The 19297-nt window shown below is 45.0% G+C and overlaps 1 protein-coding gene across 1 annotated transcript in view; it reads left to right on the forward strand.

The window, feature by feature from the left end:
* Window positions 1-1336: 1336 nt before the first annotated feature.
* The window catches only part of lrrc49 (leucine rich repeat containing 49), a gene marked incomplete at both ends in the record, with an annotated part of 37883 nt that continues 19922 nt past the window's right edge, over window positions 1337-19297 (forward strand). The window contains 6 exons of the mRNA XM_079997980.1: window positions 1337-1512; window positions 2525-2728; window positions 3468-3534; window positions 6356-6499; window positions 16309-16370; window positions 19070-19217. Of these exons, the coding sequence (XP_079854106.1) occupies window positions 1337-1512; window positions 2525-2728; window positions 3468-3534; window positions 6356-6499; window positions 16309-16370; window positions 19070-19217 (801 nt within the window). The remainder of the gene's footprint in view (window positions 1513-2524; window positions 2729-3467; window positions 3535-6355; window positions 6500-16308; window positions 16371-19069; window positions 19218-19297) is intronic.

Genomic DNA, 19297 nt, shown 5'->3' on the forward strand with positions numbered 1-19297 from the left:
TTTAACATCTATATTCACGACCTGCCAGACACAACATCCAAGAAGTACGGCTATGCGGACGACCTGGCCATCATGCTTCGATGCCCAACATGGAACACTATGGAAGAAGGCCTCAACCGAGACATGGGCATCCTGGCAGACTACCTCCAGAAGTGGCACCTTCAGCTCAGCATGGGCAAAACAGTGTCTGCAGCTTACCACCTCTACAACCGGGAGGCAAGAAGGGAACTGGACGTGCATGTTGGCAACATCCGCCTGGAGTTCCAGCAAGCCCCCAAGTACCTCGGCATATGCTTGGACTGGACGCTGTCCTACAAGCAGCACCTGGATGAAGTGAAGGCCAAGACAACCGCAAGGGTCTCGCTCATCCGCCGCCTTGCAGGCTCGACTTGGGGAGCTTCCCCCCAGACCCTACGCATATCCACGCAAGCCCTGGTCCTACCCGTAGCGGAATACTGTGCCCCTGCCTGGAGCAGAAGTCCACATGCGAACAAGGTGGATACTGTCATCAACAGCGCCCTCCGGACAGTAACTGGTTGTCTGAAACCCACCCCTGTGTCCTACCTGCCAGTCCTAGCTGGTATCGCCCCACCCAGTCTCCGACGGGAAGCAGCTACCCTCACCCTGGCAAGGAAAGCCCAGAAGAACGACTGGCACATCCTACACAAAGCCACAACAACACCGGCACCACCATGCAGGCTCAAGTCTCGCCATCCCTACAACAAGGCAGCACAAGAGATGCTACAGTCGATCCCTGACGACTTGTCCAAGGACGCCTGGCTGGCAGCATCCTGGAGACAATCGTGGGAGTCAGCTGCGCCCTCCCGCATCCAACGATACATCCGGGACCCAGGAGGAGGTGTAAAAGGAGAAGACATGCCACGCCACCTATGGACCTCGCTGAACCGCCTGCGTACTGGCGTCGGGCGCTTCAAGTCCTCTCTAAAGAAGTGGGGCCTATCCGACAGTGCGTCATGCGAGTGTGGCGAACCTGAACAGACTGCCGAGCACATAATCACCAGCTACCCACTATACAGCCCACCCTCAGAAGCTGGCCTTTTTGACCTAGGACTGGAGACGAGGGCGTGGCTATATGACACTGAGTTGGCCATCTGATGATATACGAAAGAAGAAGGCAAACCTTTGAGCTGAGAGACGGCTCGGAAGCGTCGTTTAGGTGAGAATGCTGCCGCAGAAGAGCCTTCGGCCGCCTTGTCTGGGACCCTTCTTTTTCCTCCCCCTTCAGTTCCCCCATGTTTGTACATTTGGTATAGTTCTGCCGTCTCTCTAAGCACCGGGACGGAGTCCACCCTCCAAAAACGGCGACCGGAAGTCCATGACGCAAGCGACCCAGGCCACGTCCTTGGACTTTGAATCATTGGAGAACATGGAAGAGCTAGCGCGTCTACACTGTCACTCCAGGACCATTGTCGAGGTGACACCTGCACGTCCGCCGCTTGGATCGCGCGTCGGGACGTGCACGTCAGCCTTCTCCTCCAGCCGGCGACGGAGGTGCGCGTCGGGGCCGTCCAGGCGGAGCCGGAAGTGAACAGCGGCCGCTGCCGCGTAGTCCTGGCGACCCACCTCGTTGCCCACAACAAGAATGTGTCTCCAATGGCTCCGCCGGTGTTTGTTTGTTTTTTTAAATGAATGAATCTCTGTGCGTCTCTCTCTCTTTTAAAGTCATTTAGTATATCATATACGAATATTTAAATATGTGTCTGTATCCTAAAATGGCCTGTGTGGGGTCTAAATTTCTTTCTGCTGCACCGACTATTTTTGCATTAGTAAGCCTATACGCTGCTGAGTTGATAGTTTGCATGTTATATTGTATGTTACTTTTATAGAACGGGAAAAACAATAGATAATCAATTTTTCCCAAGTAAACTAAGTGTAGTAACTCATTTGTGTGCTTATATTTCACTTTTAGTTTCAAATTGATGATTTCATGAATGATTTTAAGGTTATGAATGCTCCACTCTTGATTGTGTCCTCGTTATTATGCTCCTTCATGGTATATTAACTTAATTAAAATCTCAATGTTTCAGTTTGCTGGTATATGTTAGCTTTAACTGCAATATGCTGTTTCCAATCGGTTTAGTGTAGTTTAAATGATTTTACAGCTAGGATGGGTTAGAATTGGCAAGTGCTGCAAATTGCCACCAGGGGGCAGCAGAGCGCCTCATTCTGTAAATCCCCAGGCTTCCATGGACATTCTTAGATTTTATTTTTTTGTAAAAAAAAAAAACTAAAAAAAACAGTCACCTTTACAATGTATAAAGCAATAGTTTCCAATTTTATTTACCAAATTGCGAATATGGAATAATCATTTGGTAGCCAAATATGTTTTTGTAAAAATGTCCTAAATAATTTAATGTATTAAATGTATGGCTTAAACCAATAATCAACATCTGTATATCGCTATCCATGATCCTGTTAACCTTTAACCAGACGATTGCATCTGTCTACATTAGGGCTAAATGGGTTTTTTTTGTTTGTTTGTTTTTTTTTACTTTTTTTCTAGGCATTCCCTGAGAGACTGTCCACAGTTGGGCACAATGGAGAGGCTGCAGCAGCTCAACCTGCAGCACAATCTAATCACAACGATCCGGCATCTGTCACACCTTCATCAGCTGGTCTTCCTAAATCTGTACCACAATCACATCTCTGAAATGGCTGGTATTGAAGCTCTGAGCTCGCTTAGGGTGCTTATGCTGGGGAAGAACCGGTGAGTTGAGATCAGTTACAGGGAGTTTTTGTTTTTTTTCCCTTTGGTGTATTCAGTACCTCCTGTCTATTTGTGCTACTGTGCAATTTTAGAACAAAGTATGAGGTTTAATGCCATTTTAGTTTAAAATGCTCTGCAGGAGGGAGATTGAAGCCAAAAATGATCCCATAGAAACAGTCTTCGTCTGTCCCAGGTACTTGCACGATGTGACATTTGTTATTTTTCACACATCGTGGTTCCTTTCAATGGAGGGAATTTCACAGATTTATGTTGCCGTTGACATTTTCAAGAGGTGGTAACCTCAAAACCTTCAGAATCTGAAAGGCCATATAGGCAGTCCTGAACAAGGAGCTACTGTACAACATGCTAAATCTCAGCAGGAAATAAATACTTCCTAATACTGCCCGCCCCCCTGTGTGTTCTCTGTCCCCTGTCTTTTTAAATGGCGGCCATTGTTTGCTGATTGATATGGTAGCACTCACCGATAGGATGAAATTACCATATTAGGGATTTTATTGGTAATTGTTGAAGCAAATATACATTTTTTTGGCTGCTAAAAATAACACAGGTGCCTCAATGATAGGACCCCCCCCCCCCCCCTTTTCTAAAATTATATAAATATAAATAAATAAATAATTATTTGCTGATATGTACACATTGAAATCCTTATTTAATTCAAAAATTGATCCTATCTGGTTGGTTATACTCTATTTCTGATTGTATCCAATTTATATTTCAGAATCCATAGAATATGCTGTTTGGAAAATATGTCCAAACTGGACGTCCTGGATCTGCATGCCAATCAGGTAATGTATTTCACAATATAAAATTTGCTCATTCAGCACTCGTCTCCTACACCCATGCATCGTCCACCTGCAGCATGGAAGTAGTTTGTGTTGCTATATCGGTCCATACTGTGTCTGAGAGTCAACTGTGATATCAAGCTGTGAAGATGACTGGGAAGGGAAACGTCTCCACACACCTAAGCTGCTGCTTACTGGCTGTTTACTGCATCACATGTTGTCGGTTGAGATTTCCTCTCATCTGTCTAGATGAAGACGCATAAATACTCTATGCATCTATCAGCTATTCTAAGTTGACTGTTCGACGTAGCTCCCCTGTCTGCATTTGATATTTGTCAGTTCAGTATCTATTATTTGGGAAACACGGTATGTTGGCGACCTGCGGTGTTTTATAGTGTCGCGCTGTGAGATCGCATCCTTTACTTAACTTTGTTCAGTATATTCAGTCTAACGTGCTTCTATAATACTCTTGACTTTCCACCATTGTTGGGAAACAAAAAAGTCAAACACATGAGGCTCTTTAACCTCTTCTTAGGACTTTCCTCCTCCATCCACCCTCCTTAATACATTCGGCAGACCAGCACAGCTCTCTGTTTTAAAACAATTTGGTTAAAGATAAATTCCCTGGGGGATAGTGGTGTAATTTTATCTGTTTATCTGAGTGTAAATCTGTAATTACCCCGCCTTCTACTGTAGAACACCCCAGACTAGCAGTGATTTTAAAAGCACAATGTCTTAAAGGTTCTCACTGGTGTCGGGTGAATAGAATCAAAAAGCCATCCATTTATCCACATTAGTGTTCTGCCAGCATGCCGCCTACACTGCTCCTTTGACTGCGATTCCAGAACTCTGATGTCTCCCGCCCTCTCTGGTTGGCTGCTCTTTACTTGAGCTGGAATCCAACTTACTACACAACTTACACACAATAGCTGCACAAAGTTGTTCCGCCAGTAACCAGTACAAGGCGGCTTTCCAGTCAGTTAGATTCAGTTTTTTATTTATATATATATATATATATATATATATATATATATATATATATATATATATATATATATATATACACACATATATACACATATATATATACATACACATACGTGAAGGGTGAAAATAAACAAAATACACAGTAAATATGAAAAAAATATCGATAAGCCACAAACTATGCGCACACACGATGTAGGTCGCCCGCTGACTGACTGCTGACTGGCTGGATGCGCCAAATGCAAATTTCCACGGTCGTATCTTGGAGCAGTCGGTCGCAAGTCGATACAAATTTGCGCGACTGTCGCTTCTCGTATCTTGGATTAGTCGTAAGTAGATGCAGTCTTAAATCGAGGTACCACTGTATGTATATATAGTGGTGGGATATATTAGTATTAGCATACTGGGAACACCCTACAAGTCCTGCCATTTTGGAGATGCTCTGACCCAGTGGTCTATCCATCACAATTTGGTCCTTGTCAAAGTGGCTCAGATCCTTACGCTTGACCATTTTTCCTGCTTCCAACACATCAACTTCAAGAACTGAATGTTCACTTGCTGCCTAATATATCCCACCTCTTGACAAAGAAGAAGAAGACTGTGTATATATATAAGGGGCCTTTGTCCAGGCTAAGAGCATGCTCTTTGCTAATTCGGGTTTGCAACCAATTCGAACACTTGCTTCAAAAAAAGCTTTGGTCCTAGTTATTCATAAAACTCTTGTTCCTTTCCGATTGTGAAGAACGCTCCGCACCGTTTTGGTAGAAAACAAAAGCAGCAGGAGGCAATACCATGTTTATCTCCTCCATCTTCTCCCCCTTAAACAGTATATTTTGAATACAAGATAATTGCATTTCTGTGGATGTATTAACATTAAAACCTTTTATTCTGGTATAACCTGTGAATTTTGGTGTGTAGTGTTCATTCAGACATTCAAGCCATGGCAAGCTCCTGTTCCCAAATGCGCTCAGTAAAACTCATTAATTAAGCTTCTACAAGCAAGATATTTTTCATATCCTACCCAGAATGCAGCGGTTATTTACAAAACCACGGGTTGATTAGCTTAAATACCATCTGGACATATTTTAGATGCCTGACCCGCACCTACGGAAAGCACACCGTCGCATTTGGGAACACTAGATCTTTAAATATTTTCAAATGAGATTATCCAATCTAATTTGGTGAAGGATGGACTGCTGATAGACGAGATAGTGTTTCTGTGCGGTGATGGAAATGCCATGTTTCAATGTGGACGTTTGCCTCAGTGAGGTCATCTTGCCTGGCCATGTCTGGATTTGAGATAATGTTATCCATGATTTGTTTACCTACGCTGAGTGCATGGTCTCCATTTCACCAATTCCCTGTTTCATATTCATATATCTGGAGACACTGAAGCCCAGCAGCTGCCCATTACATAGTCGTGCTTTATTCACTGTGCAGTGCAGTGCATGCATGGTTGATGGCCGCTCACCTTGTTGAAGGTCGTTGTTGATGAAGGGGTTCTTCTGGTCACAGGGCAGGTTTTTTTTTTTTTTTTTTTTTCTTTTTTGTTTTTTTTATATCTTTGAGCTCCTGCTGGTAATGTGCAGTGCATCTGGTGGTGGGGTGGCATGGATATTCCCAGAAGAAGTGACCTTCGTCCTACACTAATCAGTCAAACTGTAATGAGAGGCTCCCGCCACCGTGCTTTTTGTACCATTCCTCCATCGTAGGGTTAGTATTTCTATAAGGATGTTTGGAGTAGATCCTGTTCCCCAGGGCAATGGTTAATGAGACATCCACTAGGAAGAAGAAGAATATGTCTCAACACCTCTTTTTTGTTGTGTGTGGTGTTGTCCAGATCTCCAAGATAGAGAACATTTCTCACCTGAGCAAGCTGCGGGTTTTGAACCTAGCAGGCAACCACATCTTGAGGGTGGAAAATCTGCACGGCCTGGATTCACTGACTGAACTCAACCTGCAATGCAACTGCATCTCTGTGGTGGTGAGTGGCCTATTTCTAACTTCTGACCGCAAACATGGCACATACAATGGTCATATTGTATGTAGTATTGGTGTTTTTCTGTGACGTGTTTCACTATCGATCAACATCTCAGAGCAATTGTTAGAAAACAAGATATCTTTGCTTCCTATATGTTTTTTAGAAAGAGCATCTGAGATCTTTACATGGAAGTATAGGGATTTTATGTTTGACATAGACTATGAAGGGGTAGTGGATGTTTTCAGTCTAGAATGTAGACCTTTTGTGATGCCTGCCAATGTAGGGGATGACCGCCTAAGTGCTTTTCCCACTTGCACTGAAAGCCGTAAAACCACTGTATATGCTCCATATTGGTGCAATGTGGGAAAAGTAGCCGGTGTCGATGTTCCGTAAAAGTCATACCTAAAATTTCCCCACTCTTGACTATTCCATTCTTGTGTGAATGGAAGCAGTAACATTGCCAGGACAAGCACGTAAAGTAGGGGTGGAGACAAATCCGAATACCGGCTAAGCACAACTAGTTGGTTTTTACGAATATTTATTTAGTACAAATATTTCAAAAATGATTTGTTTTCAGGAAGAAAATTGATGTTTTTGGGAAAAAAAGGTGAGTCAGATCCGAGCCGTGGCACTGGGCTGCAGAGACAAGAAACTGAAACATGACCGTTTTCTAAGGAGGCAGGTCTTTGTTTCTTAAAAATGCCACTCAGACCCTCGACTACATGGTGTATGTCAGTTCAGGAAGTGCTTAGAGTGCAGTGACATCGGTGCTTCACTTGCCCGCCGGCTGCACTGGAGCGCGGAGCTGGAGAGGGAATGAGTGGACAAGGAGAGTTAGAACGGGTGTAGAAAGGTTGAAAATGCTCATACTGATTTAATAACATTGGGTTAGCGTTAGTTTTCCGCCCTGCCTCCGTGGATATATATATTGTGGTTCAACTTCCGCTTCCTTCTCTTTTTGCTGCTGAGCGCCTCAGAAGGGCACCGTATCGCAGCACAGTAATAGACCGGTCCCTCCACAGGGAACCGTGGTTCCCTATGCAACCTAGACGTTCCCTATTGCAAGGACTGCAATATCAATCTCCCAACTCATGGGACCGTATATCATCATGTGATAGTATTGTGATCACCTGAACGAGGTTCACGTAATAACGTACCCCCCACTGTAGTGTCAGTAGATGTGTGAGGAAAAATGCTTATAGGATACTTTCTCTAACACCTGCATACTCAGGTATGTGTGGCAAACATAGCATTTGGCAGAGCAGGCCTAGTAACCTCCAACATGTAAAAATGCACACATGTATGAGTGGAGCTCCAAGACACTGCCCGACATACAGTATATCTCTATGTTGACAGCGAAGCCCAGACACCCCAGGTGAGAAAGGGTTAATCTGGCCGCCTGTCTGACTCCTTCTTGGGAGTGGCTGCAGAACAGCCAATCGTCCAGGTAGTTGTACACTCTGGAGACCAAACGGGAGTGCAAGGAACTCGTAGGCTCCACCCTGAAAGGCAAAGCGTAGGTACTTCCTGTACCGGGGGTGAATGGAGATCTGAAAGTGTGCGTCTTTCAGATCTAACTTCACAAACCAGTTGTTGGGTCGAACAAACCTCACCATTGACGTGTGGTCAGCATCTGGAATTTCATTTTCATCAGATGCTTGTTCAATATCCGCAGGTTTAGTATTTGGCAAAAATTCCCATCCTTTTTTAGGGACCATAAAGTCTCTTTCCTATTATCTTATTATCTTTCTAGCATCTTTATCTATTTCTCTTGCGAGAACCTCTTCTTGACCATCCGAGACCACCGATTCAACATTTCCCCTGAAAGTGGGTGACGGGTCAACTGGATGACGTAGCCCTTGGTGACTGTCCTCTGGATCTAAGGACTCGTAGTGCATGTGCAAACTGTAGCTTGAACCATGCATCAGGGAGGCGGAGGGAGAGCTCCGCAGCCCTACCAGGGTTCCCTTGTCCGTCACAGCCAAGCCGGTGAACTCTGCCAGCAGTTTGGCCTGATAGCGCTTGACTAGGTTCTGCGTGTTGATGGCGCAGGCCACCTGCCTCGACACCAAGTAGCCCTTTTCGGCCACCTCCACCAGCTCTTTGGGAGCCTTGGTCAGGAGTGTGGGCTTCTTCCCCAGGTCAAAGCCCTGTCCGCGGGCCCTGTCCGAGGCAGCCGTCCACAGGTCTTTCCACCCGTGGGAAGGTCTGGCAGCCCAGACACAGTCGTGTCTGGGACTGCATCGGTGGGGAGGCCACACTTGCTGACACCCTCAGGAGCCCGGCCTGGGGAGCTGGGGAGGCTCTCCTCCTCGCCTGACTCGTCCGACTCCGATGACTCTGTCTCAGCGCTGAAGCATATCCCCCGCTGCGGTTCCTCCGGGATATAACTCAGAAAGGAGACCGCGGGGGCGGGGTGGGGGCCGGCCTAGCACCAGGATTAGTGGCGGCGCTAACGGGACCAGCTCCTGCACTAATGCTAGCTGGGGCTCCTCTGTCGGCCTCCTCACGCCAGCGTGCCGTTCGTCTCCTGACGGTAGCCAGAGAGAGCTGGAAGCAGTCCGAGCACTCTACGGTGTCCTCCAGGACAGACGGTGGGCGCCTTTCTCCCTGCGGTGTCCGCAGTCCGGATACGACCTCCTCAACGCCATAACTCAATTTTTTGTCACAGAGGGAAAAAAAGAGAGCTACTGAGATATAAAGAATGAATGTTAGAATATACTGCCTCACCGAATGGTACTCGGGCCGGAGATTTACACCGACTCACACAAGTGGGATCCGAGAGGTGAAGCAGGCGTGGAAATATGAGATGTTGTGTGGATTCTTCTTACGCAAAGTAAGAAAAGAGGAGGAAGCAGAAGTTGAGCGGCGATATATATACCTAGGGGAGCGGGATGGAAGCGCAACGTTGTCACTTCCTCTGCCTTTCAGGCGTCAATGCAGAGCGTTTCGTTTGGATTACATGATCTGGCGATCAGTCCCCTGTGTAATTGATCACAGTAGCTGCGATAGGCAACCGATTAAGTTTGTACGTCCGTTGCCCACAGGTTGTACAAACATCTGCACTGGACATAACATAATAACCTTAACCCATTACATACTGTATCCATTACAGTCATCTAATGTGGGAACAGACTCCATACGAAGATTCTCCATGAAGGAGGCCAATGTGTGAATGACTACTTACTGCCTTTGCCGCATATTTTTTTTATCCAGCAATGTTATGGATTCCATGTGGGAAAGGGGATCTAGATGTGTTTGTTGGGACAGAGGGCTGTTACCAGGGTTGCTTTGTACTCCGGAGGGAGCAAGGGAGGGGGTTGCTTGCGTGCGTGCATGCATGCATGCGTGTGGTGAGGCAGCTGGGTCTTGTCTTATCTGGGCTCATGCTAATGCACTGTACAGATGTAACGGCTCGGGGTTTTAGTGATTTAAATCTGATCCCTGATCGTAAACACTTCAGCTGCCCTGTCATCTCTAATAGCTGATGATGGTCAGGGGTCTAATATCCCTCCAGTGGAGGGAGTCTGTTTAATCGTGTACTGTGTAACCCCGCACTGCCAAGATGGCCAAGCATGGAAGGCACACATACATGACACTCCATACACATAAACACTTATACTATGGACTCACATCCACATATTATCACACTTGTATGCATAAAGACACACACACGTGCACTCATAGTTTTTTGTATGTTTCTGTATCACACATACCTTTTTAGATACCAACATTGTTTGGGATCTCAAAGTATCTCTTTTTTTCTAGTTTAATGAGACAGCAAAAACAACTAGCTAGGCTAGTTAATTCACTCGGCAGCATTGCATTGAGCTAACACTGCGTGAAGCCTTTCACTGTTTCAGTACTGGGTACACACGGACAAAATTGGTATTGACAAATTTCCTCAAAAACTGGAAGTATTCCTTTAATGGTCGTGGTTTATCTTGTTGCCCCTGAACAGGGAGATGTATCTTCGTGGCCACAACCACCCTCAGTGGGAGAGAAAAAGGATACTCTGTAAAAATAACAATTACATCCCCTAGGATTCTATTGTTTGAATCAGATGAACAGGACAGTACATGCCTCAACATGGCCCCTTCATTTATATGTAAATCCTCAACCCAATCCTGCTTCAAGAAGCAGAAAAAAAACATAGAATATCTTATCAACTGCAACCCCTCACTGGCACTCATCTCTTATAATTATTGGAAGTAATGTTTTATTGGAAGCAGAAGAGAAGAGCAAATCCTTAATTTCAGCAGTTTCTCCAGTTGCTGTCGTTAGAGCTGTTTGCTGTCTGGTGCTTTTTCTGTGCACGGAGGTAAACATGCTTTCTCCTCCACGTTTGCCAGGTTTTCCCTTTCATTCAAAGCCCATTTCCTACTTGATTCCAGGCTCGGTCTAGCTGTATAAATATGTTCATTTGTTTGTATACATTAACTTAATTGTCAATGTGAAATACAGGTATTGTCTGCTTCCTTAGAAAATGTGTATTCAGAGAGTGTAGTACCACAGGGAGGTGACACTTGGAGAATGAACGTTGAGAATTGAAAGCGCGACCTGTGACGTTCAGTGCAGTCTGGGCCTCTCATGCACTGAAGCCTTTTAAAGCCAGTAGCTTTAGCTCTATCTTTGGAGCCCCCTCCCATTGGCTGATGTGTTTACTTTGGCACCTTTCACGCTCTTTTGTTGAATGGGCTGCTGGGTACAGTGGAGATGGCGGCGATGAGAGGAGGCGCTGTCTCTGCAGATTAATGCGTGTTTTGGAGCCCAGTTTAAGTGTAAAAAATGAACAGATGAACACACGCAAGCTGACAGTCAAGAGATGGAAGATTAGAGAAGGATTAAAAGTGTGGGTACAACACACACACACACACACACACACACACACACACACACACACACACACACACACACCACACCACCGCCTTCTTGAATGCATATACACACAATCAGAATTCTGTCGGCGGATCGACTCTATTCTAATTTTTTTATGTCAGAAGAGCGACAGCATCGGCGAAATCTTGTTATGTAGCACATCAGCCCGACGATGACATCACTCTGTCTGAGACAATGCTGCTAAATTTAGATTCCGACATGATGCTGGCGCTGCTGCCACGCCGACAGTGAAAAGGAGACAGACTCCCACAGACAGGTGGATGGGCGGTTTCTGCGGGTTCTGTCGTGCAGCATGACTTGCATTTTCTCAGCAAAGACAAAATAAAAATACTCACGGTGTGTAGAGATCCTGCTTTTTTGCACAACCATTCATCAAATATTCATTCACAATCACAGTTGCTTTTTTTTTTTTTTTGACAAAGAAGTCCTGAGGGAAGGATCTGAATAACTACAAAAGGGCAGTACAATTAAATTAGAAATATACGTATATAATCGCGGGTTTTTTTGCAAATTGTTGGTGTAACCATTACAAAGAAGTCCAGAGGTATTAAAATAGTTCAAGTCTTTGGCTAGAGACGGCGCTATCTACTTCCTTGAATTCAACGCCATCTGGTTGTTTGTGTGTTCACGCACAGATGGATTGTACAGATTGTACATGCAAACCTCTTCGCACAACCTTCCTTCAGACACGTCCTCCATCATGAAATACCTGAAGCAAACGGCACAGGTGTGCGCCCTCGGGGTAAAATCGCTAGCGGCGCTTAGGCGTGCGCCGCGACGACGCCATTTATGGCGGGCGCGCGCAAAACGACGCTACGGCTGCGGCGACAATAAACCAGGCTTAAGGCTTAAACCAGGCTGATTCCATTCATTCCTGGCGGAATGAGTGTTGGACGTGGCTTGAAGTCAAATTCATGCACAGGGTTGCACAGTCTGTGTTTTGGTCGCAAGATAGATGGACCAGACTTTTCAACACTTTTCAGCAAGCATGAAAACATGCTTATAATAGTCTGCTCGCCAAGTCACATGTGAGGACTCAACCCCTTGTATTGTTTTTTAAATTGAAGTGACTGAATTGGAAATAGTGCAGAGGTTTGAACATCTAAAATAATTGCATGATTTAAAAAAACAAAAAACACCGATAGTGAAGCAAGTCTTTTTTAAATTGTCCTATCTATCCATCGATTCCTGTTTTCTCCTATGCACCCTCTGGTGCGCAAAGATGTCAGGGTCTTCTGGCAGCACCACAGGAGCATCACTGCGCTCTGGAATACCGACAGGTCTTCCTCCAGCTGGAGTGGAATCCACATGCTCAGCTTTCCTAATTCCTTGTCACTGGACTAATCCATACAGCTGGGTGACTCATCTACTGTATATTGTCATTTATTGTCCTTCAACGGTATTGAATCATAAGGAAGAAATTATCATCTGCAATTGTGTGCTCTACATAATGACCTCTTCTCATAATATGAAGGGGGTTTTAATATTTGAAGGAATTTCATTTGACATAATACTTGTATATTACTTCATATTTAGTTAATCTCTTCCCAACCCGAAGTCTAATAAACGGAAATTCCATTATTCAAGACCTGCCAAGAAAAGGTTTAAGTAAGAGCTGAGGGAACTGAAGAAGGGTTCTTTTCAGCGTTGCCAGTTTGACTCCTCTCTCAGTTGAAACAGCGTTGGCTCAATTAGATTCAAAATTGAAGAGGTTTATTTGGCACATACATATACATACGTTCATACATATATGCAGTGAAATGTCATTGCAACGTACCCGGAGATTATGCACAATAGTTTCTAAACTGAACACAATAGCTAACCTAATTACTACTAAACCAACTAACTGAAACGAACTGATTCCTAAAACGTAATGCAGTTAGTAAATAGAATAATATAATTTTTTTTAAATTTAATTAGAGAAAATAAAACTCAAAAAGCTAATACTGAGTGGGCGTACAAAATAGAAACTCGATGACCCCAAAAGCGCCTACAACAGATGAGCATCTTAAGACCATGCTGGTAGTGTACGGTTAAAATGGCATTGTGGTAAAGCAGGAGCGGCTGCAGTCAAAGTTGCTGTTGTGAGCAGCATTGGCTCTCAAGCAGCGAGTGACGTCAAATTGAATAAGCTCTGATCATATTACTGCATATTGCCTCTTTTCTAGATCAATTTTTACCCGTGTATTTATATCTATCATGAATAACAAAGTGGAAAAAATCGACACCGGCTAAGCGCGAGAATCTGCCGCATTTTTCTTGTGGTTGATTAGTTTATCTTTTCTACCATTGACTCTGGCAGATTGCCAATTAACCTGGAGGTTTCTTTCCGTGAAGAGAAGAGAAAAAAAAAAAAAAGGTTTGAAAAATTGCAAGGAAAGTTCCCTCCCCAATGATTAATCTATGTTTCAGTGCACAAGATTACTACGCATTCCTATGCATTCATATTGTGTGGAAAAAAAAAAACCAAAACGCTTCAGCAAATTAGGTTGTAGGAGTGTTAAAAAATGCTGTACGGAGCTGGACTTACACGCGTCGAGGTGCCAAGTCATGTGGCGTGACACAACACAGCGCCATGACCAGCTCTGTTACCACTGATCCCAGCCATTACTTCCAAAGGAAAAACACGTGTTACCAACCACACGATGACTCACCGCAGTGTGACCAAACACTGGTAAACAGTTTAACAACAGAGCGAGATATCATTTTGATTGCGATCACTCCAGCCTCTCCAATCGGTGATGCGGTGCCATGTGTTCAAAGCGAGCCAAAAAGAAAGCGGAAAGATTGACATCTGATATCGGAAATGACAATTCCCCCGCCTCGCCGACTTATGATAGAACAGCAAAGAAGCGAGCGAGGGAAATGAAGGGAGCATTCCGCTTAACTTAACTCTACAAATAAAGTTTCCCTGTGATGGTGCGGAGGGGGGCATATGGAGGTCGCGCTCGGTGGTTCGGCTGCATTCCATGTGTGCGGCGCCTGGGGTGGGGGGGCGGCTGCACCCTTCTCTCCGCCTGCTTGGGTCGGGTGGTTGCTTGTCCATATTAACTTCCTTTAGCTCTGTCCTCATTAGCCGGTGGTTGAGCAGCCCGCCAGAGCCCCAGGGCAAACTCCCAGCATGCACGTGCAAGATATCCTTTTGATGAATCATTCTTAGCTGTTTATGATGTACATTTATAGCAAAAATAACAATTACCAGACCTTGCTCGGAGGATTACCTTCTGACTTCTTACAATCCCAGAATGTAAACCATCCTCCGATCTGTACACACAATGGTATTTGCAGAATGGAGCTAAGCATTAAAAATGGATGTGAGCTTGAGGGGGGTCTGTGGTCCCTCCCCCCAGAACATTTTGGATGTAGATGTCACGTCTTGTATTCTGGTGCGTTTTACCATGTGATTTGATCCAGACATCAACATTCAAAAGTGTGTGTGTGTGTGTGTGTGTGTGTGTGTGTGTGTGTGTGTGTGTGTGTGTGTGTGTGTGTGTGTGTGTGTGTGTGTGTGTGTGTGTGTGTGTGTGTGTGTGTGTGTGTGTGTGTGTGCGTGCGTGTGTGACACGTGAAGGTGACATCTTCCCTTCCTGCATCATGGTTGATGGCTCCATCCTTATTGTTGAGGATTTTTTTTTGTAACTGGTCATTAGTCTTGACTCATTCACAAGCACCAAAAGTAAATTTGAACAGTGAGCAATGATCATCACAAACAATAGTATGGCAGCGTGGGAAAAACAACATGCAATTAGAATGAATAGTGCATGTGACACCTGCAACAGAAACTGCAAGGGAACAATGAAATAAACCAACTTTCAAAATTCATGCGTCAATTATAGAAAAACACATCATCTGTAGTTAGTTGAGATGTGGATCATTTGGATCACACACTCGTGTGTGTGTGTGTGTGTGTGTGTGTGTGTGTGTGTGTGTGTGTGTGTGTGTGTGTGTGTGTGTGTGTGTGTGTGCGTGTGCGCGTGTTTTATTTCTCTTTGCCTATTTGATTTCCCTGGTTCCAGTAAAGGACCTATCGCGCTGCACTGCAAACAGTCAGCATGTAGGAGGTTCGTGTCTCGCTGGTTGAAGAGGTTTCTGGCTGGCGGGCAGCGAGGCAACGTCTGCAATATGGGCTGTCGCTGACGCAGCTCCTTGAGGCACTCCCCTCTGTTACCACCGCGCACGACCCGGCCCCGCGCGCGCACTCGCACGCACACATCCACTCTGCCCCCTGCTGAACATGCCGTCTCCCCCTCTCTCTCATTATCTTGTCGCGGTGGTTGTGACGATGCCAGCTGCTCCTCCTTAACCTTATTGATTTTCTGATGCAGATTCCGCCTGAACACAAAACAGTCGCGTTGTTTGTAAAAAGAAAAATAAATAATTGCTTCTTGTCGAATGTGCATTTCAGGTGGCTTTCAGTCGAGCCCCTATTTCTGTCTTTTGTCCTTTGTCCTGTGTGTGTGTGTGTGCGTGTGTGTGAGTTATCTGTGGTTGTGTACCTTTTCAATACAGCCAGTGTTGATCCTGCAGTAGGGGATCTCTGCATTAGCGCAGCACACACTCTCCACTCCCTCCCATCCCCCCTTTCCTCTCTCCTCTCTCGCTCTCCTTCCCCTACCCCTCCCCACCCGTGTGCAGACGAGGTGCGCTCTGTGTGTGTGTGTGTGTGCGTGCGTGCGTGCGTGCGCAGGGCGGATGGGGCTGCTACGCTGTGGCTGGGAGCTGCAAGGTGACTGAGGGAATGGACCGGGATGGGGAGTTTTCCGATCCACCCCCCCACCCCCCCGTCGCAAGCAGTGACGATGCCGTGCCTCTGCTTCGCAGACGCCTTGTCCTCTCCTCATCCCTCCATCTCTTCTCTCTTGTCCTCCTCCTCTCGCCCGTCTCTCCGTCTCTCCCGCCCTCTCTGCTTCTAGGCTGAGCTGGAGCGTCTTCCCCGCCTGCAGCGCCTCTTCCTCAGCTGCAACAGCATCACCAGGTAGGAGCTCCGGTCGCTTAACTCCCTCCTACCCACAGGGCAGGGTCTGGGCCGCGGACCACACCCCTGGGCAACACGCGCGCACACACACACACACACACACACACACACACACACACACACACACACACACACACACACACACACACACACACACACACACACACATCTCGAGGTGACTTATTAACCGGGGAGCTGATAAACAGACCTTGTTTTTTTTTTTGTCAGTAATTAGCATGCCAGTTTTTGCGTGCCATTCAAAAGTATTTCTGTACGAGGGAAGGGATGGACAATCAGAATGAGCAGGGAATGAAAATGACAGGAAACGGATGAAAGGACTGTGCCAGCGTTGCTAGATGAAGGTGGACCGCCTAGAGTGGGTGGACTGTTTTGATGTGTGCAACATCAAACCCCACCCTGCACTCCTCAAACCCACAATGTGAGCTGTGCCTCTTTCCTCTCCGTGCCAAGTTTAGAGGCACAAGGTTTCAGAGAGTTTACTGGTGAGGACCGGCGACGTTCTGGTGCCTGAAGGGGGATTCGGAGGATGGTCGGACCACTGGGCCACAGTCACCTTGTGCTGTGACGGATCTGACCTGACATCTGATGCCTCCACTTGCTGCTGGTGTTGATGGGAACTCAGTCCAAAAGCATCGCTCAGTGTCTGAATATGAGAAATACAACCTCAGTTCGGATTGCCAGTCTTTAGTCTGACCGCTTTAATCGAGTTTTGTCATTTTCAGAATTAATATTATTTTGATCGAATTGCGAGGCTTTATCTTTCTGTGGCTTTGGCAAAAAAAAAAGAAACACTTTTTTATCAGGTAATTTATTTTGAACATGAACTGGTATTGCTTAATATTGCAATCTGTGGACATATTAACATATAAAAAACATATTTATCATTATTTACTATCCTTTCGTGTGAACTGTGTTCACTATTTACCTACCATTGTAGGTAAATCACAACTAACTCTGGGCGGTTGCTAATTCTGATTGGATAACAGTGGCAGTGCTACTAAAATGGCCAGTTATGATGTATATAAATTTTTACACACCATTTATATACCAACAACCACGTGTGACATGACTTCTGTAGTTTAGCAGATGTAGCCCTAATGGAAAGACTTACTTTCCATTTTCACAAGTGCATTCTATTCACAGTAACATGATTTAGGGTTTGTTAAGATGGGTCCAATGCAGAGAACTAATTTCTCCACAGGATCAATGAATTGATTCTTCTTTAATTGTTTTCAAGTGGAAGCAGTCATTTTGCTAACAGACAGCCACAACGTAGACTTGTGGCAGATAGATGACGAACTGTCATTAGAAATGTTGCATGGTTTTTGAAATCCATTTATAAAACATTTGCTTTGTCTGTAATGACAGTCAACCGCCTGCTCAGTTTTCTGCAAACTATTGCAAATGCAAAAGGTTAAAAATATAAAAGGGCTGAACAGAATTTAATCAGAAAATACAACAGAAATCATTCATCAGTACAATACAGCAATCACTGGTTTCCATACGAGTGACTCATCAGCATCAACATGTTAAACCAGTCAGTTAAGATGAGGTAACACTTTACTGATCCCCAGGGGGGAATTCAGGATTCGCATTGCATTGTTACGGTTTGCGTGGTTGAAGCAACCGTACCTCAGGGAAAAACTAAAGCCGTTCCGTGAAGTCGCCTTGGCTAAAACACTCGTAGCAGAGGTCGTTATCACAAATTAGTAAAGATAGAATCTGCTCTTCCCCAGCCCACACGGCTCCACTCAGCTGTTTCATGTCTCTGGTCGCTACAGGCACACTGGTAGCTGAGCAGCCGTTCTGCCTTGGTGGCCCCTTGTGCACCACATTCACCATGTTCCTCGTGTAGTCGGGCTTTGTTCTCTAAATGCATGCCCGGGTTTAAAGGTTCAGTCATCAAAAGGTGCGCCCGGGGAAGCTGTTTTGACTTCCCGATGACTCAGGTTTTTAACTGCTTTACTTTTGATGCTGCTCTGTACTTTTGATGCTGCTCGGCAGTTGTGATTATTCCATGTGTAATTGCTTGTGTGTGTTTTTAAAACACTCCTTCCATTTGCCCTTATTTTATTGCTTTTGTATTTCGGGGTCGAAAGCATCAAATCGCAACAACTCATGTTACTGTAATTAAGTTGTTTTTTGCACACTTGTACTTTTATGAGTATCTTTTAAAATCTGTAATTTTACCCTTATTTAAGCATTCATTATACTATGTAATCTCTTCAATCGGTAGTTGCAACAGAGTACAGTTTGACATTTATCCAAACCTTTCATCCACTAAGGTCATGGTTGTCAGTCAGCTGGTCCCAATCATTTCCCAAACCTCCTCTGGTCATTTGTTTGCATTGGAAGAAGTTTATACCGAGTACACATTTTAGTGTGCGGCTTTATCTGCGTCTGTGGGTTTTTTGTATTTGTATTTTTGTTTATTTATAAAAAAATCATAATTGCTTTTGTTCATGGATCCATTCATAAATGTTGTTATTGGAGTAATATATGCTGTGCAAAAGGTTCAAAAAGTTCGTGAGGATAATAATTTTTACTTTAACTTAAGCATTTTTCTGTACGGCAGTAGTTGTACTTGCAGTTGAGTACAATATCTTTCCACGACTGATTGTATGAGACTGTAGATTCAAACATAACTGGAATGTTTACAATGTCCTCTGTCCGTCTAGTTCCTCTGAGCTCGCCGGCCTTGGAGAGTCCTGCTCCCTTTCCGAGCTCACCCTGGATGGGAATCCTGTAGCCCTGGAGACATGGTACAAGCAGGCCGTCCTGCGCTGTGTGCTTCATCTGAAACAGCTGGACATGAAGCGCATCACAGTGAGTGTCACCTAACAAACGCTGCTAAGTCTTTATTGCTGGTGCTACTTTATTGTCCCCACATTCTCAAGCTTGGGCTC

The sequence above is a fragment of the Zeus faber genome (genome assembly GCF_960531495.2).
Source record: "Zeus faber genome assembly, chromosome: 3".
In the NCBI taxonomy this organism is placed as follows: Eukaryota; Metazoa; Chordata; class Actinopteri; order Zeiformes; family Zeidae; genus Zeus; species Zeus faber.